Here is a 27,139-nt window from a genome sequence, read left to right as displayed (position 1 = left end):
AGGATATCACATTTGTGGCTAATACTCGTTGAGTTGTCCAAAATATCTAAGTTGCTATCAGATACCAGACCCAAAGTTCAGAAAGATAAAAAACAAATTTGGAAAACAGTGTGACCCATCCTTTCCACTGTCCAGGGTAAAAAATTTCAGAAAGAAAATGAATGAAAATAAGAAAGATATGATATGAACTTTCCCAACAATAGTTTCAGACTGCGTCGTCTGAGGTAAGAGACGGTCTATTTTTCTTAGTTTAATCTAAAAACAATATATCCAAAACAATACTACGTAAATGCACTAACACAAAACACAATATATATAACATTAACATGAGATTCTTAAGCAATGTAAATTCTCTAGACTCTAATATTCTTTTTTTGAATTATGTAGACTCTAATATTCACCATAGTTTCTTGCTTTTTGTTTATCTTTTTTCCACATTTAACCAAAAAAAAAATTAATTGTCTTCAGCTTGTGCTGTCTTTTCGTGCCCGCATTCAAACTCACAATACTTACGTCTCGCATAAAATAGGTGAAATTCATGAAACGTCATTTTCATTCATCATCTGATCTTATCTTGTTTCTATTTATCCACTCATGTGTAAAGTGATGTCTACTCATGTTTCTTTTTTTTTTCTTTGCAACAGTGTCTTACAGTTCTATTGTTAGCTCTATCAAACTATAGAATAGAATGCAAACAACTGTCAAAACGAACTTCTCTTCAACGTTATTTATTCGTACAACAACAATCAAACTTAAAAAGAACTATAAATTAAAAAGTAACGATACAAAACTGTTAAAGCCTATCAATACAAAGTCAATCAGCAAGAAAAAGAAAATGTAAGCCACATCTACACATAAAGGTCTGTATATATTATGCATAGGATCACAGCCGTTCATGGAAATTGGCTGATCTTGACAACGCAGCTGGATTCGCACATAAAACTAAAGAAGTCTCGGTTTCTTCTTTGTCAATCGTAACCTCTTTTTTAGAATCAAACCCTTTAAACATAACTTCGTTCTTGATCCCGAGTGTTGTCCATATAGAACTCTTTGCAGCTTCGTTAGGATCATCAACTCTTAAAGTCTTAGGGACCAATACTGACACATTCCTCTGTTTTTGCTTGACCGTCTCATCTTCGTCTCTAGAATGCTTACCAATAGTAGATTTAGGACTTGAATTAGGCGACGGAGACAACATTGGCACGTTCCAATAAGGATAAACCGGGTAAAAACCGGGATTCCACATGTATGGCCACGAATGCGTTATCCTATTATTTGAGACATTTTGATCATCCCCATGGGTGAAACTAAGGACCGGGTTACGTGTTTCAGAGATGGTGGCGTGGTGGTAATTGTGTGAACAAGATGAGGAGTTGTTCTTGTTCTTGCGTCTTCCGGCTCCGACAGGGACACTTCTCATGGTCCCACCAGAGGTCCAGTACCTTTGACAAGCTTTGCAGAAATGGCGAGGTTGGTTTACGTTGTAGTTGTTGTAGTAACAGAACTTTGTTTCCATACTATTGCATCTTGGACAGGGAATAATCTTGATTGGTTTCTTTAATGTTTTGTCTTTCTCCACTTGATCATTTAATGTCTCGTTTTGGTTCTGAGCCACGAGAATGGGATCGGATTATTAGACGTATGAAAAAAAAAAAAAATTAAAAAAAAAAGAATAACTTTTCAAAACATATAATAAAAATGAGGTGAGAACCAAAAGAAAACCTATAAAAGGCAGAAATTAACTAAAAATTTACATGTTGCTATTAGCAAGCAGAAGGTTCTAGATAAAATTTTGGTGAAGAAAAAGTCTTCTGATATCATGCTTTACCAAAAGCCTAGATTATTTCTCACTTTTATTGATTTAATTAAAGAAAAGCAATCGTTTTAATAATTATTTTATGGAGAAACGAATTTTGCTTTTCCGTTTCATGAAAAGTCGCCAAACAAAATAATAATACTACAACCTCACCAAAAACTAATAAGAAGCCGGGAGCAGAGATGTTGCCTTAAGGACTATCTTCAGAGCACGTTTTTACTCATTTGTGGAACTTTGAATATAAAATCTTGAAGTTTGCCTTAAATGAAAAAGAAATGAACAAAACACACAGAAATCCTCTTTTCAGTTTAACATCACTAGCTACTATCTAAAATACAGAAATAGTTTTGCAAGACAAATCAAAACCATGTTTTCCTGGATCCATCTCAGTAAGAAAGCAAGAATCAGTACCTTCTCTTTCGATATTCCGTCTTCTTCAGCCTCAAGAACCGTTGGAAGATGAATTTTCATGCCGAATAGCTTAATCGCTTGATCTTTTCTTTCCAGCATTATTCTCTTCTTTTTGCTTGGTTTTTCTTTTTTCCAGCTGAGTGTCTCGTTGTTTCGGTAAATCGTGAGATTTGAGATTTAGATAGGTTTTAACAAGTGAAGTGGATAACACGTCAGCATTTTGTTCGATTTTCAGCCACAAATGTATGTGGCCTCTGATATTTTACCTTTTTCCCAAACCTCTCCTGACCTGATGTTTTATTGGATCGGGTTTTTGTGTCCATGGCATATAGTGTCTTTTAGTATCTATTCTTTAAACTTTTGTCAGAATGTATTCCTGTATTAAGAAAAGTTATTTCTCTCGGTCAAGTTTTAATTTGCTAAGAAATGCTTTCCGTTGAACAAACAAAGGACAATTAATATATGTTAACTAATTCTTGAAAGAAAAAAATGCTAAGATCTTGAGTTCTAGACACGGTAAGGAAGAAGATAACGGTACCACTGAAAAACAAATTTTTTTTTGAAGATTAAATATTACAACTTCTGAATTTATCCAAGCAGATGTTTACTTTTCAGTTGTTATCACAAAACCAAACCTAGTAAAGAAATGCCACACTTTACGTACCATTTCAAGTAGATTAGTTTGAAATATTTTTCTCTTCTTTTGGTCTCTCAAAAGTCACAAATCTATGCTATATGTATTAATACAGAATCTATTTTAGACCCAAAAAAATAACAGAATCTATTCCAGTAGTTTCAAAACACACAAATAAAGCTTTTTTTTATTAGACTATTTAGCAAATTATTAAAGTCTGACCACATTATGGACCTCTGGTTCTACCAACCGGTATAGATCGGGCATGGTTGAGTTGAGTGGAGTATAAATTATATATATAACCAATATACGATTAGCAAAATCAAAATATTCTGCCATTTCTCTTTAGAGCTTTTTTTTTGCTAAACAGAGCTTTGACATTAATTGTATATATGAACAGTTATATATATACACATTTATGAATTGGAATAGCATATATACACATTTATATATATTAATAGTTAAATATTTAACATTTTACCAAAAAAAAGAATAGTATACCAAAACACAAACAATTATGTAAAATAATTATAAAAACTTTTGGGAAGGTAAATGTCAGCATCGGGGGGTTGGCTTTGGTGCAGCTCACACGAGAGTTGTCCTCTTAGTTTATACGTGTAAGGTTTTTATAGGCACGCATAAAGATAAAAATGCTTCATTTGAAAACGATATAAACTTGATTTTTGGAAAAAGACTATACTACGTTTCTTTTCTTTAGAATATTTTATTGAAGATTATATAAACGAAACTAGCAGAATCTGTGTGAATAACTGAATATTAATACAAACGCAACGTTTATAACTTTATATATTAACGAACCATGACGAATCCATTCTATGGACTATTCTGTACGTTGTGAGAGCTCAATTATCGTAAACACGACCAATATTAGATATATTTATTTTTCTAATTTAATAAATACTATATTATCAACGAAAAAAACTAATTCGATACCATAAAGTATTAAGTTAACAAGTTGACAAAAAAAAAGTTAACAAAAAAAAATACCATAAAGTATGAACGAATTTTTCAGATTGTACGTTAAGATAAAGGTCAAATAATGTGAGATGTCGCATTCTCATTGGCTATAACTGAAAATGTCTTTTGAGGTCTCTGACACATTAGAATCAGTTTACCTAGGGATCTAAACTAAATTGTCTTTTCCACGTCAGATTCTGTTCTGGGTCCCGCGGATCACCTGTAAACCATTTGTTAGTAGTTAGTACTCACTACTGTTTCTCTATTTCTCTTTGATGAAAACGACATAGCTACGGAGGAGAAGAGGTGTTGGACGAAGGAAAACGAATACAATTAAAAAAGCCCAATAAAAGCCCAACAAACTTTCGTTGATATACTATGATGTAGTGAACATAGAGACAAGCTGCTGTTTCTTCTACTTCAGTAAAATAGGTGATATGAACTGACAATTCTTCTCCGACAAAATAACATTAGCATCCGACAAGATCATTATTAATAAGTTTATAGCAACATAACTTTAACATGAAAGCTCCAAAATTCCATTCTACAGCAAGGCAAGGTAACAAGAGTCACATCAAGCAAATTCATCTTCTGAATCTCCCTCCTCCTCTACCACCACCACGACCGCCTCTTCTTCCCCCACCGCGACCTCCACCACCATGTCCATTGCCGGTAGACCCAGGAGCCTTCATGTTTTCAGGCAAGGGGAGGATCTGATCGACGCACTTCCTGAAGCTGAAATCGTCGGCAGTGTCATCTTCCCTAACAAGAAAGAAGCACCTGCTTTTCCACATTGGGTGGGTTCTTACTTGGAAGGCTTTGATCCCTCCGCCAATCTTCTTGTCAGGCTCAGAATGGCCCTTCTTGATCAGATCTAGCAACACCATCTGCTCATACTGAAATAATGTACATTCAACAACATTAAATCAGTCCAACAAGTTAGTTAGAAAACTCCAAAGAAACAGACTTCAAACTTCTATCCACCAAAAAAACATTTAAAACTATATCATTCCAGACACAAGCCACTATTGAAACATGATGATGTGTAGCAACATCCACAATCATTAATAGAAACAATAATAAGAGACCAAACAAAGTTTATAAATACAAACACAATCATATAACCGATAAAGAAACACAACTGTTGAGCTGCAAAGGAACCAACTTTACACGCGGCTTGAGCTTAACTACAGAGCACGAGTTCGAATAAATCATCTTCCCTACACAAATCGCATAACCCAATACATAAAAATCGAAACTTTACCTTGTTGACATCGAGATCAGTTGGCCAAAAGTGCATAAACTTGGTAAAGTAGTCAAACATCGCCACAGAGCTAACGAACTCCTTCGGACCCAGCTTCACCGGGACCTTTGACTTCTCTTCCTCTCCCACCTTCTGCTTCTTCGATTCGCCTCCGGCCCCCTCTGTTTCCTCCTCCGTCTGCTCTCTCTCGCGCTTAACAGCAGTCTCGGCTTCGACTTCCATCTCTCCTTTGGGGTCTGGGTTCACTTCAGCCGACACGGTATTGACTATCTCTTCTTGTTGCTCCGCCATTGTTAAGCTTTTCGCACGATTGCTAGGGTTTAAGCTTTTGATCGAGTGTCCTGTCCTCCTACTGGGCTAAGCGGCTTCTTTATATCAGTGTGATTGGTTTTCTATTGAAGCGAACCGGTTCGGTTCATTTTTTGAATTTTTTTTTGTCGACATTATTTGAATTTATTATTTACATCTTTACCATTTTATTTTTTCACCAAGTATGTAGAAGATTTTTGTCTTTTGTGTTTGCCAATGCCCTTCTATTTATTGTATTTTATTTGAATGTGAAATTCATTGATATAAAGTTATGAATGATAGAAAAAAATTAGAGAAATAAGTTGACAAAACAATAAAAGTTTAAACACAACTCGCCCATTTTAAACAGGTTAAAGAATAGTCTTTTTAGTGTATCTTGCAAAAACTTTTGTTTTCCCAAATAATCAAAAGCAATCGATTATGTATTATGATGAAAAAGTGTTTAGGCATAGTTTAAAAATAATATACTACAACTAGTTGTCTGTGAAAAAAACGATGTACATTGAATATTTCAAATATTGTTTATACCTTATTCTTACCTTATGTATATAATATACATATGAAAAGCAAAAGGTATATAGACATGATTTCTGTCGGACGTGGGATTTCAATGATGCTATTAGAAATTATTTAGAGGTCATGCACATTTGTTAAAAATGGGTAAAATGGGTCATGATCTATTTCTTATTGAATACAAACTTGTTATTGTAAGCTTCTTAATACAAATAGCATTCCAATTTCCAAGCACCATGAACTATTTTTATAAAAAAAGATTCAAAGACTAATTTGGGAATCTGTAAAACATATTTCAAAGAAAACGTTTATGAGTGTTCGGCCCGTCGGATACCTCCACAAGACTTCGGACGTCCTTATTTAATTCTTGTTCAATCTCAGTTTTGCCAAAGAGGAACAGGTCAAAGTCAAACTACATCTCTTGAAATTAATGTAAGGTCTTAAATTTCCAACAACTGAATAGTTTTTTTTCTTTGATAAAAAACTTATAATATTGCTTTTTTTTGTACAAATATGAAACCTCTATGAATTAATAATGTTGGGACTATATCAAAATTATAATTTTTTTATTAATTTATAGAGATTATTAATTTATCGAGAAAATAATTGAATCAAAAACTCAATTTGAAACTATAAAATTATATTAATTTATAGAGATATTAATTTATAGATTATTAATTTAAAGAGGTTATACTGTACAATAATAATGAATTTTATCTAATTTGGTGTAAATATATCCAACTTGCAATGCGTATCAACACCTCAATCTTAAATTTCTTAAATAATGTATTTTATCCAATTTGGTGTAAATATATATTTTTTGTATATCTAAGAAAAAAGTCAAAAACTAACAGAAACAAGGATTGGTACAAAATAAAAAAGCTCCGTTACCGTTTGGTTTGGAAGATTCTCAAGTGTTCTCAACATGTCTTTTTAACGGACGTCACCGTGTCAAAACCGTCAACTTTCACTTGTATGTATAGATAACATTTCTGTATACACGCGCTTCGAGACTTTTTTTCTATTTTTCTTTGTTTTTGTACTTATATCTGAGATCATTCAGACCGAACATCATCAAACAAAGAAAACACATTTGTCCGAGTTTCGTTCGAGAGCTGCGCCTTCAAGAAATCGATAGAGAGCTTTCTTCTTTTTTTCCTTCGTTCTTTCTACGATTCCAAAGTATCTCTATCAGGTAATAATAATAATAATCGTTGATCTTTCTTCGTCTTTAGGGTTACGGTTGTTCGTTTCTGCGAATTGGGAAATTTTGATTTCTAGGGTTTCGTTTTCTGAATTGTGATTAAATCGTAAGCAATCGAGACTTATCTAATTTAGATCCTAATCGTTTTGATTTATTACATTTCCCTGAAACTATCTGTTTGATTGGATTCGGAGAAATAAGGATTTTTTTTCTTACAGGTCAACGTTCTTTTTTGTGGCATTGAGGGGGTAGAGAGAGATGTCTGATCACCTGAGTTCATGTACGGACCGTCTCGTAACATCTGATCACCTGAGTTCAGACAGAGGAGGATCCATCGAATCTTCTGGAGAAAGTTCAAGAGCTCAAGGCACCACAATCATTTCTACTACTACTAATACTACTATTACTAAATCTGTGGATGATAAAACTGTGCAAGTAGAAGAACTTGATGTCGAAGACGAAGAGGAACCGCTTATCCAATCAGCTGAATGCCGTATATGCCAAGATGAGGATTCTGTTAAGAACCTCGAGTCTCCCTGTTCTTGTAGCGGCAGCTTGAAGGTGACTTATCTTTTGTTGAAATTGATCTCTTCTTTTAATAATATACTAGATTATTACCCGCCCTTGAAAGGGCGGATATGTATTCATATTTATGTTTTTATTTGTATAATATTTTTCTTAAATGATTAATAAGAGATTTGAATTGGATTTTTCTTAAATTATCTAACATATGAAAATTTGAATTGGATTTGTTTTGTTTAGATTTACGATTTCATAACCGAATATATTTTAGATTTGGTAACAACAAATTAGTATAATTTTTGAGATTCCAAGTATATTCAGAACTGTAATTATCAATCAATATAATTGTTTACATTTTCATAATTTCCGGTGACATCAATTATAATTGTTTAAATTTTATCTTTTTAACGATTTAATACGATCAATTAGCCATAATAATCATTCTTAATTCTGTTTCTATTTTTTAAATCTGTATTTATTTTGAATTACAATGGAATATAGTTAGAAATATTTATTATATTTTGATTTAATTTTACTATCGATTTATGTTCTATTTTTAAAAATAGATCGAGTAACATGGTATCTTATGTAGGTATATCACCATATAAACATAAGGGGAAAGAAATGAGAAAGAGAAATATGTCTATTGATAGTGTCATCATCAATTAGTTAAAGAAATATGTCTATCAATATTAATAAGTTAGTCTTATGTCGATTTTGAATAAGACTTAGTTGAAGAAGTATAAGTCTATCAATGGATGCTGAGATGATTAACAGTAGTTGGAAAAAGTTTGAAACGCATAGGACAAATGCGAAACATATGTCGAGAAGAAGTATTGTATTGATATCTCCAATAAATGAGATATGCCAAGTATAGTTCTAAATTATCAATCTTACTTTAAAGCATCAATGGTTTTAATATATGATAACTGTTATTAGTAAATACTAAGGTATATATTTAATATTAGTAGATTAAGGATAAGTGGAAATAACAGAAATGTTAATTAATAGATAAGTCCCAACATTTTCAATAGGCCCAAAAAAATTATGCCAAGGTAATTTTCAAATAGGACTCTATTTTAATAGAGTAGATTCCAGCAAAAAAAAAAAAAACTGATTTTTTTTTTGGTTTTACTATCGTTTTTGTGTGTGTGTGTGTGTGTGCGCAGTATGCTCATCGGAAGTGTGTTCAGCGTTGGTGTAATGAGAAAGGTGACACTATCTGTGAAATATGCCACAAGGTAAATCATTTGACATATGTATAATCATCTTCATTTTTTGGTTTTTATGTTGTATTATATATTTGACCATAGTTTCTTCTTCTACCCTTTGATGGAAACAGTCTTATCAACCTGGCTACACCGCTCCACCACCTCCTCCCGCTGAAGATACTGTTATCGATATCGGGTATGTCTCTTTTATATAAGTTTCCTATATAGCAAAAACACATTATTTATTTCATTCAAGTCACGTTACTCGTGTTACATTATTAATTTTGTATGTGTGTGTGTTATCTGCAGTGAAGATTGGGCCAATGGTGTTCCCTTAGACTTCAACGACCCTCGCATTTTTGCAATGGCGGCTGCAGAACGCCGTTTCTTCGATCCGGACTATGACGAGTATGCTGATTCTAACTCTAGCGGTGCTGCTTTCCTTCGCTCCGCTGCTCTTATCGTAAGTCCCACTTTTTATAGCTTTTTTTTTATCTTTATTGAGATGGAAAACGTTACTTAAACAGTTAAAAAATAATGACACAGTTAATGGCGCTTTTATTGCTGCGACACGCCATGAACCTTTCAAACAACAACTCAGACAACGAAGAAGAAGATGATCCATCAGCTTTCTTCTTTGTAAGCGATAGTCCCTTTTTTACATGATCACCACACTTTGGTTTCTTGTGATAACACCTTAACTGTTTTGTTTTGTTTTGTTTTGTATTCCTTGCCAGCTTTTCATGCTCCGTGCTGCCGCTTTTCTCCTCCCTTGTTACATAATGGCTTGGGCCATCAGTATCTTACAACGCCGAAGACAAAGACAGGTAAAACTATATCTTTCCAGAAACCGCACACTAACACATAAATCTAAGCGTATGTATTTATATGTACTCATGTTTTGTGTTTGTGAAATACCAGGAAGCAGCCGCTCTAGCTGCTGCAGAAGTTGCGTTTATGCTACACAACGGGGCTGGCGGTGGAGGACAGCGCAGAGGAGGATTGCATTTCGCTGTAGCACCCGAGCTGATACCGAATCCACAACACCAGCCTGAAGCCTCACCACAATGATTATATATATCCCTGAGTACCGGTTAAAGAATCCAAAGTATCATCATTATCCACGACTTTGGTCTCTTCTCTCTTCTCTCTCTCTCTCTTTCACTGTTTGTAGTAGCTGTTTGTTGTTTATGGGTTTATTCCTATGAGCAAAAACACAGAAACTGAGTAAAACAAAATACGGGAAGTCTCTCTGTCTTATGTTCTTACAGACGAGAAAATAAAGCTTCTTGATATGCTTATGTATATATATACTTAATACTTGAGAAATTACCAACGATCTTAAGAAGATATTCAACATATGTATTCGCTATACCGTGGTATTTGCATCGCATTGACCATTGCTAGAATCTGTTGTGCTCTTTTTAGCTTATATTTTGGGGGCTTGAAACAAAATAGAAATGAGGGTCGATATATATACAGCACAAGAATGGTAGAGAAACAAATTCGTAATAAAAAATCAATATGAACTTTATATAATCACTTTTTTGGTTGACAACTTTATATAATCGCTAATTTATTTTTATATATAGTATATTTGAAATTTTGCTTGTTGGAAGCCAATAGAAATTGATGCTCTTAGCAAATGTTTCACTTAGTTCGAGGCCGGCCCTGTACGAGTGATAGCTAGATTCAGGTATCCTTTGTACATAAGGTTTTGTAAAAGCCTCTCTGTAAACACACAATTCATCTCCATCTATTCTCTATACGACAAATCAATCGCATATAAACCATCTCCAGTACGAATTTGAGTGATGACTAAGTGGTAAGATACGGCACAGTTACATTTTAACAACCAGCCAATGTTGCTTCTAGTGAACGTCGGGTGGTTGATCTGTGCCTATGAAGCCGCGTTCATCGGTTTCGCCCATGTTATTTGAAGCTTCAATCGTTCCTTTTTGCATAAACGCTCGTAATGTTTATAGTAAATAACCATTACATGTTTTTGTCTATATTTTAGTAAGTTTTTTCAGAAACATCATGAGTTCGTTGGTCACTGTTTTCACAGCCACAAGTCAAGCCCTTCACATGTTAGCATTTAATACTCTTTTCTCTTAACTTTTTTTTTTGTTTTACATAATTATTTTTTATTTATATATTTTCAAAGTTCTTTCCACCACTAGATTTTTGCCCCCATATTTATTGTACGCATGCCGCATTCCGCATACGTATTAGACATGTCTACGCGTACATATCTTCCCATTTGCTTTTGATTTTTCTGTTCCCTTAATCCTATTAACACGCCCCCTAAATTAGGTGGGTTTCAAATCGGATGTTAACACAATCGCGTCAATACAATATCATAAATCATAACTTATGTGGGTTTGTTTGATTATATATATTTATCACACTTTCATTTCAACATTGTTTGTCGGATGCTGGATTATATGAAGAAAAAGAATCCAAACGCTCCATTTTTTTTTTAGAATATGATTAACTTTGGTTTCTTAACTCAGATTTATTAGATTCGGATAATAGATCGTTCTTAGCTTTTTTTAGATTTTATTAAGAAAAGTTAAAAACCGTATCTTATATAAGAGATATACGAACCGTCTCTTAACCAAAAAAATATATAAAAAAATATTAAATAATGAGTTAAGAATCCCGATTAAAAAACCGGGATTAATCATGTCCTTAGTCCTTACCTATTTAAAAGAAAAAGAAGCAAGTATTTAAAATACGTGAACAAAACCTTCATAATAAACTCCCAAAACGTTCCTACCAATATTCTTGAAGCCCTTCTAAATGTTCCAAAATCAATATTGTGGGTTTTCCCTTTAAAAATGATTTTTATACTAAATAAAACAAAACCAAAAAAAATTATTGAAATCGCCTGATTTCTTAGGTAGATGAATAAAGTTTATGTCAATTGCAAATCTACATTGTCACGTCTTAAGTCGTCAAGACATTATCACAATTATAATACGAAAATAAAAATAATTAAATGTATTAATAGTGGTTGAATAAATCCAGTAGGTAGACTCTTTTATATTACTAACAATTAATGACATTTTGTCTTCAGTGATTATGATTGATTTGAAAGGGGAAATTTGATAAGTATGCTGTTTGATTTCTTTCATATATTTATTTACAAGAAGAGAAACTGAGTTGACAAAACATAATCTCATTTTGAAGATAGAAGTGACTTAGTAATTTTTTTTTTAATTTTCAGTTTGAAAACCCATTATTGGATCTAAACCAAAAATTAGAAAAAAATATTAATGCTTCAAAAGTTGATTAATATCAAAATCAAACAGAATGAAACCAATATACTGGTGCTAACTTTTATATATTATGTATTTTTCAAAAATTCAGCCAATTTATTATTGTATTTCAAATAACAGGTAAAAAGAAAATTAATCAAATGAAAGCTAAACCTTAAATCAGATTGAACCATCTCAAATAAATACATGTTAAATTTTGTAAAGAATGCTTCTAATTTTCAAAGCAGTATTTTGGTTTAAACTTTAAACGCTAGATTTCCCTTTGCTGAGAAGCAATAAGAGAACGGATTATATACAACGATGATTTCTTGCGTTGGATATATCTGTGCAAAACAGTCATAACCATATGCGCCACAAAGTACGAACACATTGAATTAATAAAGATGATAACCCATTTGTGTTACGTTCAGAAGCATACAATTTAAAAGCATAAAAAAAAGGATTATATCACCAAAAGGGAAAAAGAGTGTTGTATAGCTAAAAGCTACTAAAGACTCTAAAGCCCTGATGCAATAATAAGGATGGATATATTATAGGTTATAACTCTATAATATTTGTTATAACTCATAACTAATTAAGCCCTCAAACTATTCCACTTGATTTCGTTCTAGAACATCGCTTCTTGTCCTAACGACATACCAACCATGTTCTCATCAAATAACCATTTCTCCAACAAAGACAAAGATCCTTGCGATATCAAACCAGAATCTTGGTCCATTGTTTTTGCAGGTTTTCTCTCTTGGTCATGGAAGAAGCTTGTCTCCTGAGTCAAATTTTGAGTTTCTTCCATGGAATTGAAGCTAAAGAAAGATTGTTCAAACCCCTCTCCACCTTCTTCGGAAGTAGCTGAAGCAAGTGGTCCGGTCTCTGAAACAGTTGATGAGGATGTTAAGGTTAATGGTTTTGGTGTGTCTTTCATGAAATCTTGAAGCAACCGAGCGATGTTCTCAGCACTTGACGCATATACCCCTGATTGGTATGGATTAGTTGCGTTGCTTGTAGTGGTGGTTGTGGTAGAGGAAGAAGAAGAGGATGGATCATAGCAACGGTCAAGTAGAGCTGATGAGAAGCTAGGGGTGTTTTGTGGTATGATTACTGGTGTTGACAATGATGATGGAGAAAGTGTTGATGATGTTTTTTTGTCTAAAGACAAAGCCTCACAAAGAGCTTGCTTTGCCATGTTGATATCTGTCTGGAGTCTTCTCTCCCATTGACCTTTGTTTGAGCTTTGATGCTGCTTTTGTGAAATAGTGGTTGATGAAGTGAATCCATCATTATCTTCTCCACCAGATTCATTGATCTTCTTGAGCTTCTTCTTCAAGTGAGTGTTCCAATAGTTCTTTATATCATTATCTGTCCTTTCTGGAAGGTATGATGCTATGGCTGCCCATCTATACACAAAGAAACGTATGTTTAGATCTTATTCTATAGATATACCCAACTAGAAGGGGTAGCCTTTGTGGTTAAATATAGATCATGTGCATGCATATACCTGTTGCCTAAAAGCGCTTGAAGATGAACAATCATCTTCTCTTCATGCTCAGTAAAATTTCCACGCTTAATACCGGGTCGAAGATAATTAGTCCATCTCAATCTGCAGCTCTTGCTACATCTCCTTAGACCTAAAACACCAAAAATAAAATGATTTTAATTAATCCGATAAAAACAAGGAAAAAGGGATACAGTTGTAATCAGAGATGTGTGGACGAAAGGGTCGGTGAAATAACTTAGGCTATTTAATTTACTCATCTTTAATGATCATACCAACCAAGGCACAGAAAAATAGTAGAAATCATAAACCCTTAAATAAAATTCAGAAAAAGAAAGGAATAATAGTACAATCAAACAGGCTAATTAACTACTAATTGATTCACAAAGACTAACCTGTGTTCGTTGGAACAGATCTCCAGTTTCCAGGACCATGTTCTTGAATGTAAGAAACTAAGATGATGTCTTCCTCTGGTGTCCATGGCCCTTTCTTCACTCCATTCTTTTCGCAACAAGGTGGTCTTCCCATTTTTTATCCTTCCAGTATGAAAGTATACTGTTTAGGGCAAGAGATTCGACCCTTTAAAAGAGTTATGATGAGATATTAGAACAAAAACAAATATTTGTGGAGTTTTTCTCAAAAGCTTTTCAAAATTGTGAGTATTAAGACAAAGAAAATCCAAACGGGTTTGGTTTTATCTGAAGAAGTGGAGAGAGATATTGGTTATATTTATAGAAAAAATTAGTAAGATAGATGAGAGAGAGGGCAAAGAGAGCAAAATACGAGTTAATTAGTAGTAGTAACTAGTAAGTGATTATTAGTGTTCCAAAAAAAAAGTAGCAAGTGATTTTAAAATTAATGGAACGAAAAGCAGCAATAATGAAGGGCTGGCTTTGGCTTTTGCTTTCAAAGAGTCAACATGTACAGCAAAATGCATTTACTCCCTTTCTCTCCAAAGTCAGCCTCCTTCTATCTCTCTCTCTCTTTCTATGAACTTACAAGGTTTCAAACCCAAATATCTGTACAGCAAAATGCATTTACTCTCTTTCTCTCCAAAGTCACCCTCCTTCTATCTCTCTCTCTCTCTTTCTATGAACTTACAAGGTTTCAAACCCAAATATCTGTTTTGACGTTTGCATTTGCTATTTAAAAAAAAATCTTAAAATGTAATAATATTTTGATGTTTGAAACTCAAAAATGTTATTTGATTACTATTTGCGTTTTTGTTTACATTTCTAAAATAATTTTGTATAAGAGTGAAAATATTAATTATGTTTTCTTACGATAAAGTAACATAATTTACTAGTATAAAACTTATTAACACACAAAACAACCGGCTCCCTGGACCATGCAACTTATATTAATCTCGATCGATTTTACGTAATCTATCATCAATCTCAATATATGAAAAAAAGATTGAAACGAATATGTTCTAACTATTTTTAAACCATTGAGATCGAAATCCTCTACACGTACATTTATTTTTGCAGAGGATCGGCGGAATTTTGACAAGTATACTGTATACATAATACATAGATACATTATATACATGTATACGCTGATATGGATATCACATTCATGCATGTGTCCGGTATGTATATGAAAACATATCAGCTTGGTCATTCAAAACCGTGTGGTGCTGATAAATGCATGATATATGAGGTAAAGGAGGTGGCGCCGAAAGAAGACAAGGAGAGGAAAAAGCTAATATTTCGATATAACGAAGTTCGTATAAACACTGTAGCTTATAATAGAGGTTGTTTGGTTTATTAAATAGATTCTATGGATTTATTACTATGACGAACCCATAATGCCGCCTCTGGCTGAAATTATCTTCCGTTTGATCGACAAGCATAACATAACTATTTGATTTTCTTGTTTCAAATTTTTGATTTAGAGCATCTCCATGCAGTTTATATCCCCTAGACATTATTTGCGAAGTGATTTTAACACATGTCATTCTACAATCATTTTCAGAAAAATAATATGACATGGCTACTAAAATTGATGACATGGCTTATAGATTAATATGACGTTGACAATTACATTTAATGCTATTTTATATTTTTGGTAAATTTTTTAAAATATGGTAACAACTCATGTATTACATTTATTTTCGATTTATATTTTGGAATTTTATCCAGAATATGGTAATAATACATAAATCATCATTAAAATAAATATATTCAACTATGGCATCTATAAAAATATCATTTAATTATTTATTTTAAAATTATAAAATTTTCAAAAAAATGTATACAATTTTTTTTACAAAATTATAAAATTAAATCGTAAATCATTAGTTTCTTATATATATCTACAAATTTTATAAGTATTGTTTAATTTAATTTTTGAATCTCCTAGACTAATATTTGAGAAGTGATTTTGCCACATGTTATCTTTACAATCATTTTTCAGAAAAATAATATGACATGTCTACTAAAATTGATGATATGGCTTATATATTAATATGACATGGACAATTATATTTAGTGTTAATTTATATTTTTGGTAGAAAAAATAAAATATGGTAACAACTCGTATATTACATTTATTTTCGATTTATATTTTGGATTTTTTTTAGAATATGGTAGTAACACATAAATCATCATTAAAATAAATATATTCAACTATGGCATCTAAAATTTCGAAATATCATTTAATTATTTATTTTAAAATTATAAAGTTTTCAAAAAATTATATACAATTTTTTACAAAATTATAAAATTAAATCGTAAATCATTAGTTTCTTATATATATCTACAAATTCTATAAGTATTGTTAATTTTCAATTTTTGAAAATTATGCAATTTTACATATTTATTTAATATATTTAATTAAAATAAATAGATAGAAAAATCTATCTAAGATTAGAATTTTAAATATATACATGCATATTCTTAAATATAATTAAAAAAAAAATTATCTTTATTTTTATATTTAGTTAAATCAAACTTATACTAAAGTATTGATAAGAAAAAGAAAATTTACAATATTAATAAAAAAATAAAATATAATTTACACTTATCTGTTAAAACATATTTTAAAAAAAAAATTACCGCACATGGTGTAGGAAGACACCTAGTAAGTTTATAAAATAACATTTATAAATAAATCTACTCCAATACATTTATATTTTATTCAAGAAAACATATACTTTTTATTTCAAATAGCTTTTATTTTATAAGAATATATTAAACTAGATTTCAGTTCTACTCTGAAATATCTCTATTTTAGAGAAAAATAACATAAAAATACATCGAAGATGATTTTAGAAAGAACTCTTTGATACTACTTTAGTCAAAAAAAAACTTTTTGATACTACATATAAACAATTAACTAAAGTGATATTGCACAAGAAAAATAAAAAATGTGATTTTTTTTTGCTAGCTGATACATATATCACTTTCCAATCTTTTACAATTGAGAATTACCTTGATATAAAAAAAAACATAGCTGCACTGCCTAAAATGTTTTAACATAGTCCACGATTTGAATCGAAAACATGTAGCCAGCATAAAAGAATACATCTATATATACCTAATTTTCTAAAAAATCATCTATTTCCAAATTTTAGCAACTTACACCAGTAACACCACGCAGCCCTAATTTAATGTCACCTCCCTTATTGTGAATACATCCATTGAATTGTCGACCCATCAAATGTCCATAATTTATGGGGTAATATATATTTATGGCGTTTTTTTGTTGTTATTATTATGTCCAACTTATTAGGTTTGAGAAAATTCTCATTTAAAATTTATTGGTAAGTTCACTAGCAAATAAACTACTGGAGCAAACCTCCAAATCAAATGGTTCTGTACAATACATTGTTTTACACACAACTGTAGTTAAGTCTGTAACTGAATCCTAAGATCAGGTAGATTTGCTCGTCGCTATTTGACTTTTTATATTCATACTCGTATTAACTCCCAGCGTAAAGTTATACGGAGATCAGTGCACCTCATCTTTAAATTTAAACCAACTTGAGAAATAAGTATGACTCGTAAAAATGTCTAGCACAACATATTTCCGGCTTACTATATAATAATACGATAATCTTCAACTCACGCTTTACCCAATAACCTTTTAATTGCATCATGAATAGTTTATTACTCATACTGTATTTTTATATATACTAGTGTCCTTACCAAGTGAAGTTAATTAACGCGTTTTCTAATTAAATTTTTCGAAAAGACGACTATATTAGGGAAAACATTTTGTTTTACAAAAAGCTAGAACCTAAACTATCTGAAATTTTTATATACATCGATCTATGATCTAAACGTTGATAGAAAAAGTAAGCAAATGTTTTGGTAAATTTGAAATCTTTACAAGAAACAAGAGGAATGTTGCGACGCACGTCGTGGATGTGTGCATGCATTGAGCTTCTAAAATTATTATTCCTACCGACATGCATTGAGTTTCTAAAATGAATAGAAAAATATATTCACATATTTCTTTATATATTCACTTTGTACTAAGTTATGAAATAATACTTTCCGAAAAAAGGTTAGGGTGCTTTTAAAAAAAAAAAAGTTAGGGTGAAAAATCCCATAAACACCATCCTTCGGGATGTACCCGCCCATACCTTCTTATTTACTCATCTTCGGGGTTCTTCGCATATTAACTTTACCTTGACTATATGCCACATAGATACCTACTTATGCAGTACTGTATTTTATCAATATCTATTATTTTATGGGACTGTACTAACTTATAAATGCACAATTTATCGAGTTTCTTTTATACATAGTAGAAAGAGTAATGGAAAATACTAGTTTTTGGTTACCGCCATAATTTTCTTATGCCTTTCCGTTTGCTTGTAAATAGTAAAAGTATAAAAGGTTCAGACTAGAGTTAAGTAAAAAAATAGGTTTCTTCCGAAGAAAGGTTTAAAAGGGAATGTATTATGAACTTTTGATACTATCGATATATCGAGAAACAGTACCGACAAAAACCCACCCAAGAAAGGTTTTTACGGAGATTAAAATTTTTGTATTATTGATTAGTATATTCCTATTAATATATAATTAATTAAATAATAATGATTTTGATAAAAAATATTATTTATTCAAAAAAATAAAATTAGATTTAATGTACAAAATTATATTAGATTATAAAATGACATTTATTTTGAAACAAAATAAAAAATATAAAATGACACTTATTATGAAACAGTGAGAATACTATATTTATTATATCATTATATTCATTTTGTTTAATATAAGTGTTATTTTAACATTTTTTCTTATTACACAAAAATATTATTTTACAATTCTAATGTAGATTATATTTATTTTCAACTGAAAATTAGTTGTAAGCTGAATTGATTTTATAAATAATTTTATTTATCTCAAATATTATTAGTCATAAAATATAATTAATAATAATTTACATATATTTCAATTTTTTTTAATCTGCGTGATAAATGTCAAAGTGATATTTTATTCAGAAACGGACAAGTATATATCAATCCAGAATTTAATTTATAATAAATTAGTCAACTTACTTAATATGCTACTATTCACTTGTTCGAGCTTGAAAATTTGTCTTGTTTTCTTAACTAATTGAAATTTGTCCTGTTTGTTTTATCTACAATTAGTTTGTCAGTTCCTGCGACGTTTCCTATAGTTCTAGAAGGTTAATATTCGATATATATACTGAACAAGTCAACGACTACCGTCGTCTTTTGGATGTAGACAAATTTTAGATCATACATTATTTTATAACGCTATCTAACTAAATAATTGGTAGGTTTTTAGGGTTTAAAATATCAACACAAAACTTAGGGTTTAATATTTTAATCCCAAGATTTAAGGGTAATATGACTGTAGCGACTCGTGCCAGCATTTAAAGAGAAAATTCAGGAAAGTTCCTTTAAAAATAATATACTCCATAAAGTTTTTTTTTTCTTTTCCAGAGTATTGGACCCATCGTCTACTGATGGAACGATGATTGATACTTCATCAGTGGCATTACGGTGATCTTGCAGATGTATCTCTCAGGAACAAAGATTGCCAAATTTTTGCCAAAATAAAATTTCCAGTTTTTGTTGTTCTTTCAATAACACTAGCATTCATATAAAACAAAAGTATAAAATTGTCCAAGTACCGATTAATTCAATTACCAATAAAAAGACTCTTACATAAGCATAATTAGCATTAGTGTTATAGTGTACGATCCACTTTTGAATACCAGTAACCATACTTTTGATTGTTCCGGTACATGCTTAATTATTTCTATTTTATGGAATTGTGACAGGTTACCTTTATAGGAAATAGATCTAAAGGATTGAGAAAGATTTAATGTGTATCACTAATCAGAATGACACATAATGGCCACCCATTTTGCGAGCTGGAAAATTTGCTCTAAGCGTCATTAACTACATGACCTTAGTAATTTTGACTCATTCAAAAGGTAAGGCAAACACAAATCTATGAAAAGTAGGAGTATCAGAGCATTTCCAATGTACATTTTTATATTTTTTTCTAAAATAAAGATCTTTATTATAAAAATGGATTTGCTCAAATGTATGTTTATATAATAGGGTTTTTCTATTTTAGAAAAAAATTTAGAAAAATCTTACTTTTTGTCTTTATATTTAAAAAAAAAATATTTTCTCTTATAAATAGATGAACTCTATTATACAGACATATATTAAAATAAATTCATCTCTATAATAATAAAAAATTATTTTACAAGAAAATATAAAAATAAAAATAAAGATGGATTGAAAATGGTCTTATACACTTTCCAATCCAACTTGTATCATCTGATTTTAAAATGGCACGGATCTGATGACAAAAAAAGGCACGGATCTCCCGTGTTAAGATTGCGTAAGTCAAAATCATTAATGATTTTTTGGCAATTCAGACTTAAACCTTCTGAATTACTATATAGGCATAGGTTAGATATTTTGGCTAAGATACATATAAATTAAATTCTAATACGATGAAGGCTTTCGAATTCCGAGTTAAAGGTAGGTAAACATAATAACTCCGATAAGGAACTTCTATATTGTGATTGGATATACCTTTTTCTGTTCATATCCTGATTGGAGACTTTACAAATCCCAAACTGCGGTTGCAGTCACTTCTGAATAAATAATGTGTCTAGTGTTTAAATTGATTTTACTGGACTCAGATCTTAATATATACTCCTTCCGTTTCATAATATAAGATGTTTTGCTTGAATGTACAATAATTAAGAAACTTACTTTTTAGAATATAATATCATTAAATAGTATAAAATAAATATAAATTATCCAATCATAAATAATGTAGTAAACTACTATTGGATAACCAATTTTCAATAAAGTTAAAATACTTTAAAAGTATCAAAACATCTTATATTTTGAAACATCAAAAATTTTCTAAAACATCTTATATTGTGGAATAAAGGGAGTAGTAGTCTTTGACAAAAAAAAAAGGGAGTAGTAGTCATTTAACAAACTGTGGTTGCACTCAGCTACTGTGGATGCGCAACCAATTGAGCAAAAAAAGTTGAATATTTTAACTGTAAATAAAGTTGGGTGCAAAATACATACTAAAACATGTCATACTGTAGATTCATTATTGATTGCTTAATTCACTGTCTTGACTATGCATGATCAATTATTTGTTTTATGCTTAAATATGCATGATCAATTATTTGTTTTAGGCAATAAAAAGAAGTTAAAAACTAAAATCGCAATTTACTTGTTAATAAACAGTGTGATAACTCAAAGCCTACAATTATATTTTCCGATGTAGCAAACCTTTGAGACTATCAACGGCAGCTTATTAGTTGTCTCCATTATTGAGAACTTAAGACTTGCTGTATCTGAAATGTAAACATAACGTTTTGCTTATACATATATGCGTGTGTTTTGGTAAATAATAATATAACTTAATTAGTCTGGATTTTAAATCTCTAAGTACATATTTTGGGGGGACAAAATCTCTAAGTGCATATATGATACACCGCTGTAATTATTTAGTTAAACAATTTGTTGTGTGTATGTATGACAACGAAGCTATACACATGGGGTTCTAACTATTGGATTTAGCTAAGCCACTAAGCCTATGCCAACATAAACTTATTCAATTGAAGAATGACTTTACGAATCGTAATCTGATCTACTAAATCTTATACCAACCTAAACATTTTGAATTGACATGTCTAAACCATATTTTGTGGTACATGACTACATGGTGTCCTTTTTTAGGTATTAGTAGAAATCATCACATTCAAATTCCGATGTAGGCTCGTGAAGACTAACCACGTACGTCATTAGTATTGGTTATTGGTACGTACGCATTTTAAGGAAGAATCTACGCCGCGATCCAGATTGGTTCCGTTAGATTTTGAATCAGTATTTAAAGTATACGATACCTTAAAATATTAATAAAATAGGACGTAGCTAAAAATGTGAAAATGGCTAGTTTGTTGGTGCTTAAAATGAGAAAATCATCTAGTTTTTCTTTTAAAAACTTCCGGATCGAAAAAGACATGTTTCTGTATACATCATTTAAACGGTAAGTGTCGAATTTAACGAAAATAAAAGAATCAGGCCACCTCACATTCATACATTGATTTATAGCAGTCTACAATGACACGATAATTAAATATTACTTTCTCCGTTTTGATATGGCGGTCATTACTGATCAAAAATTTTGTTTAAAAATAAATATCGTTTATAATTTTAATGCAAAAGCTATTGATTTTATATTTCAATCTATTTTTTATTAATTGAAAATTTGAAATGTCGAATTTAACAAAAAGAAAAGAATCAAGCCACCTCACATTCATACATTGATTTATAGCAGTCTATAATGACACGATAATTGAATATTACTTCCTCCGTTTTGATTTAACAGTCATTATTGATCAAAATTTTTGTTTCAAAATAAGTATTGTTTTATAATTTTAATGCAAAAGCTATTGATTTTATATTTCAATCTATTTTTTCATTGATTGAAAATTTGAAATGTGGTTAGATATATTGGTAATGATGTTTTTATCCAGTAAATATACAAAACTAAATGTTCTTTTAACATGTGTGTTCAATCTTAAAACGACAATTACATTGAAATAGAAGGAATATCAATTATATGCATAGTTAAAATGATTAAAGAACCATTTAGAAAACAATTACATCTTTTCTGAACACTTACATTCTTGGGACATAGTAATGTTGGTTAATCAGATTTAACCATCTGAAGCTAGCATATTGTGTTGGTAGTGTTGGATATTCTGGTTTTGGTAAACGTTCAACTAATCATAGTGCAAATTAACATGATGAAGTTCACGCAAGTTAGCAATCAATACAACCTTCGTTCGAATACCAAATTAAGAGCCGCAAAATGTTTTTGCTTAGTACTACACCAAACTTTCATAAACTGATATATATTGACACAAATATTCCGTTAAAAATTAATACCACAATAAGTCTGGATTGAGATTGACAAACACTATGAATTTAAATCAATGGACTCTCAGATATAGGTTGGCATGGATCAGATATTTCAGATTTTTAGAGGTATTTGTTATCTGATATGTTTCGTCTGAGTAATCAATTACTCTATTCGATTCGATCTGTATCCATCTGGATATTCAGTCTTCTAGATATCCGGAAAACTTTAGACTTTTGACCAGATATCCGATTCAATCACTTAAAATAAATAAAAAATTAGAAAATAAATAAAAAATCCAAAAATATTATATAATAATAACAATATTTTATTACAAAAATATTTTTCTTTTACTTTCAAAACTTATAACAAATAATTTAATTGATTAAAAAAAATACTATAAAACTATATACAATACAATATTTATATAACTTATATATATATAATTTTTAAATATATGTAAAATATTTGCATACAATGGATCGGATTGGATATACATTCCTAAAAATATTATTTATGATTTGATTCATATTCATATTAGTATTTGTTTTATTTTACGAATATTCGAATTTTTTTTGTTTGAATCAAACATATAACTAATCGAATCAAAATTTATAGGTATTTTGCCCATTCCTACTATTCCACCAATCATTATTTACACACCCAGCGATTGACAATTTGCACTATACCATCCCGCTTCAGTCGCCACGCAATCTATTGATATATGCAAGCATGAACGTGTACGGTACAGATTAGAACACTTTGCCTTCTCCGAATATGGAAAGCGAGGATCTTGGACAAAGACATGTTTTGCACAATACGACAGTCGACAGAACATAATACTCAAAAGAGTTAGGTATGTCAGGGGTCCCACCTTAAAAGCAATATTTTATCGTATTGCCACTCTATGTGGTCCCCTTTCTAATTAGATCTATGCCACTTGTCATCGTATTGATGCGATCACTTTACGCTTCTCTACTCTTTGTACAAGATCGTGAAGGTTCACACGTATCGACCGTAGAACGATGATCACGACGATGATCTCTAAGGTACGAAATCTTTCAATTCGAATTTACTCGATACATAATGGGCGACGTTATTTTAAAATTTCATTTTTTCAGATTTAATTTGATATACTAAATGTATTTTTTTATGCGAGTTACGAATTATTGGCGATTGAATTATTATGGAGAGGCATTTTGTATGGGACCATATGATGTGCATGTCATACGTGATAGAATTTTGAACGTGGCATGATACTAGAGGGGGTTCATAGTTGACTATATTTGCAGTTATGAGCTCGATGATTATAAGTCAATTTTCATTTGAATTTGTTCACATTATGTAGATACGTAGTTATTGGTTTTCAAGTTCCCGAAAAAGAGAATTCATACGTGTATATATAGTACTATATATATTTTTTTTTGATAATCCAGAGGTTCCCTGCTTACGCAGATCATTCCTTTGGGTCCGGTCAGACAGCGGTCCATTTCACCCGGGAGAACTTAATCTAGGCTGAAGACAAGGCCCAACACCCAGTACCGCATTTTTTGGTGACAAGGAAGATGTAATTCCCCTCCACGAGGTTCGAACCCGTGAACATAACCATTGGCCCCAAAGTTCTTACCAAATGTGCTACCTCATCCCATCATATATAGTACTATATTGCGCTGTGTAAAATACTCGTAGGGGTTTACTTTAAAATGAGTTGACGTACTTAGAGTTACCTATGGTTTTTTATATAGCGAATATGTTTTGATGGTATAATTGGTTATAAACCCTTTACATATTGGTTTTAAGTTTTTAACAATTGGTTTACATTGCGTCGAGCTTCGAAGCACTAACAAATACTCCCATACTTTCATTTTGTTGAAATACGAAAAATAGCTGTCTTGTATAATACACCTATAATAAAAACAGAGAACCAAAATTTGTCTTAATAGTTAGGAGAAGTTAGTTTGTTGCCTTATTCAGTGAGGATATGGTCGGACTCAATAAGGGTGCTAGGTTCGGCAATATATGATCCACTATCAAGACATAATAATGGGACCATATATATAGCTATAAGCCTATAATATAATCATATGCAAAACTTCGTACTTAAAAAATTTATATTATGTGACCAGTCCATACAGATCCATAACAACAGCTTTATATATAAGTTAAATCAATTAACGAGAAATTTCAATTTGGAGAATTTGTATTAACACACACGATTCATTGAAATTCAATAAGGCATAGGTGATCGTTTGAAAAATTCAGAAGCTAGTATAGTTAGTTAGAAGCTAAGTGCAAATTTAACTTCGAATTAAGAGATGCATGCATATTGAGTGGAGTGGAGTAAGTTCGTCGAGAACCGCAAGCCCGCAAATTACGTATATCCATTTATCTTTTCATATTTTATTTGTCAGGACTCAGGAGTCGTTACAAATTACAATTTGTTGTTTATATGCGTTCTAAATATATATATATATATATATATATATATATGTATAGTTCCAAAAACTAATGAAATCGAACGAATCTTTACTCTCATATATCACTCAAATGATGGTATTTTCTTAAGAAGTGTACAAGTTCTAAAAATACATCTTTTTAAAAAACAGAAAAAGTATAATATATATACATACACACACATGCGTTTTTAGAACCCATGAACAAGAAACCTCTCATTGGAGTGCTACAAAACATACATCTTTTGAAAGAGTAGTTTTAAAAAGATATATATAATTTTTAACTAATCAGAATTCAGTGAACATAATTAATGTTTTTGAAATTTACAATTTGTTATTATTACATACATTGAAAATATAAAATATGGATATTTTAGAAACATTTTTTTTCTAAACCATAGATCATTCTGAAACGAAGGAAGTATGTGCGTAAGTAATTGCAGGGTTCTAAGTTTTACGGGAAACCCAACCGAAAATATCTAGCTTTAGATATTTTGGTTAGATTTTTCGTAAATTTTAGAACTCCACAACTACTTACAAACATATAATATATACATACACACATATATTTCTCAAGAGCAAAAATCCCATTAGGAATGCTCTTAGCAACTCTTTCGTGCATGGCCTATATATGTAGTGGACATCAATTGGTGTCGTTTTAGACCATCTCATTTCTAACGGAGGTTCTACCCATTGGAATTCTTTTGTTTTTAGAATTTTTAGATAATGTTCTATATTATTTAGTGGACGGTACAATTATACAACTATATACACATTTACAAATAATACATACACACATATTCATATTTATCGCCCAAATTTTAACAAGACAAAACCTACTCGGTAATAACTTCATACATAGTCTCTTCTATAAAATTGTTAACCTATTTAGGATTTGGAAAAACGTCTGATAAAATGCAAGTGATGATTTATCCATATATTTCTTTCTGTTTCCAATGTCTTTTATAGTTTCTTTTGCATTCATTTCAATTATCTTATAATTTCATCAAACGGAATAAGGTTGACAAGCAATCCAGACCCTAAGCAAAGGATCGAGGCTAAAATTGCCCAATAGTCATATGACATAATCATTTAAAATAATTAGTTTGATTGAACAAAGCAACATCTTATATCTCAATAAAGATGAAGAAAAAAATGGAAGATTATTTATTTGGCACTAGTCAAGAAAAGGGAAGAGGATAAAAAGCATATTGAATGTGATAAATAAATTTTATCTAATAACGGAAACAAAAAAACGTGATGGTAGGCAACATGGGGTCCAATTTTACAGACAAGAAAGATTGAAGGAGGAGGGGTGAGTAAGCAGTCGTTTTGCCAATCGGCCCATCTCGCCGCCAACTTGTCTGATTGATCTACACCCACGTCAAACTAAAAGCAATCCAACCCAACCTAAACCGAGATAAACCAAATTTCTCAAAATACAGCTAAACCAGAGTAAGTAGTCGTTTGACCAATCGGCCTATCGGCTATCGCCATAGCAACTTGTCTGAACTCTGAATGATCTACCCAACCCGAACCGAGATAAACCAAATTTCTCAAAATATAGCTAAACCAGATGGGCCCGCGGAACGAATCCGGGTTGAGCCCATTAATAAAAAGCCCAAAAATACGAAAACATGTTTCATTGTCGTTGTG

At 31.2% G+C, this 27,139-nt stretch overlaps 4 protein-coding genes across 4 annotated transcripts; 1 reads left to right on the top strand and 3 right to left on the bottom strand.

Moving 5' to 3' along the window:
* Window positions 1-701: 701 nt before the first annotated feature.
* LOC130501664 (cyclic dof factor 1-like) lies at window positions 702-2,417 on the bottom strand. Its single transcript, XM_056996496.1, has 2 exons — window positions 2,228-2,417; window positions 702-1,606 (listed from the first exon to the last, which is right to left on the bottom strand). The coding sequence occupies exons 1-2, from the start codon at window positions 2,324-2,326 to the stop codon at window positions 884-886; spliced, it is 822 nt and encodes a 273-aa protein (XP_056852476.1). The 5' UTR covers window positions 2,327-2,417; the 3' UTR covers window positions 702-883.
* Window positions 2,418-4,190: 1,773 nt separating this feature from the next.
* Window positions 4,191-5,450, bottom strand: LOC108859832 (protein EMBRYO DEFECTIVE 514-like). Its single transcript, XM_018633742.2, has 2 exons — window positions 5,104-5,450; window positions 4,191-4,735 (listed from the first exon to the last, which is right to left on the bottom strand). The coding sequence occupies exons 1-2, from the start codon at window positions 5,392-5,394 to the stop codon at window positions 4,424-4,426; spliced, it is 603 nt and encodes a 200-aa protein (XP_018489244.1). The 5' UTR covers window positions 5,395-5,450; the 3' UTR covers window positions 4,191-4,423.
* Window positions 5,451-6,960: 1,510 nt separating this feature from the next.
* LOC108856765 (uncharacterized) lies at window positions 6,961-10,234 on the top strand. Its single transcript, XM_018630647.2, has 8 exons — window positions 6,961-7,120; window positions 7,348-7,690; window positions 8,821-8,892; window positions 8,994-9,058; window positions 9,172-9,325; window positions 9,409-9,501; window positions 9,600-9,689; window positions 9,784-10,234. The coding sequence occupies exons 2-8, from the start codon at window positions 7,388-7,390 to the stop codon at window positions 9,931-9,933; spliced, it is 927 nt and encodes a 308-aa protein (XP_018486149.2). The 5' UTR covers window positions 6,961-7,120; window positions 7,348-7,387; the 3' UTR covers window positions 9,934-10,234.
* Window positions 10,235-12,515: 2,281 nt separating this feature from the next.
* On the bottom strand, window positions 12,516-14,347 carry LOC130501662 (transcription factor MYB96). The gene is made up of 3 exons (XM_056996494.1): window positions 14,031-14,347; window positions 13,639-13,768; window positions 12,516-13,537 (listed from the first exon to the last, which is right to left on the bottom strand). Exons 1-3 carry the CDS (start codon window positions 14,161-14,163, stop codon window positions 12,754-12,756), a joined length of 1,047 nt encoding a protein of 348 aa, XP_056852474.1. The 5' UTR covers window positions 14,164-14,347; the 3' UTR covers window positions 12,516-12,753.
* Window positions 14,348-27,139: the final 12,792 nt, after the last annotated feature.

Source organism: Raphanus sativus, unplaced genomic scaffold, assembly GCF_000801105.2.
Source record: "Raphanus sativus cultivar WK10039 unplaced genomic scaffold, ASM80110v3 Scaffold0250, whole genome shotgun sequence".
In the NCBI taxonomy this organism is placed as follows: domain Eukaryota; kingdom Viridiplantae; phylum Streptophyta; class Magnoliopsida; order Brassicales; family Brassicaceae; genus Raphanus; species Raphanus sativus.
Note: the sequence above shows the minus strand (reverse complement) of the source record. Positions and strands in the feature narration are given on the sequence as shown.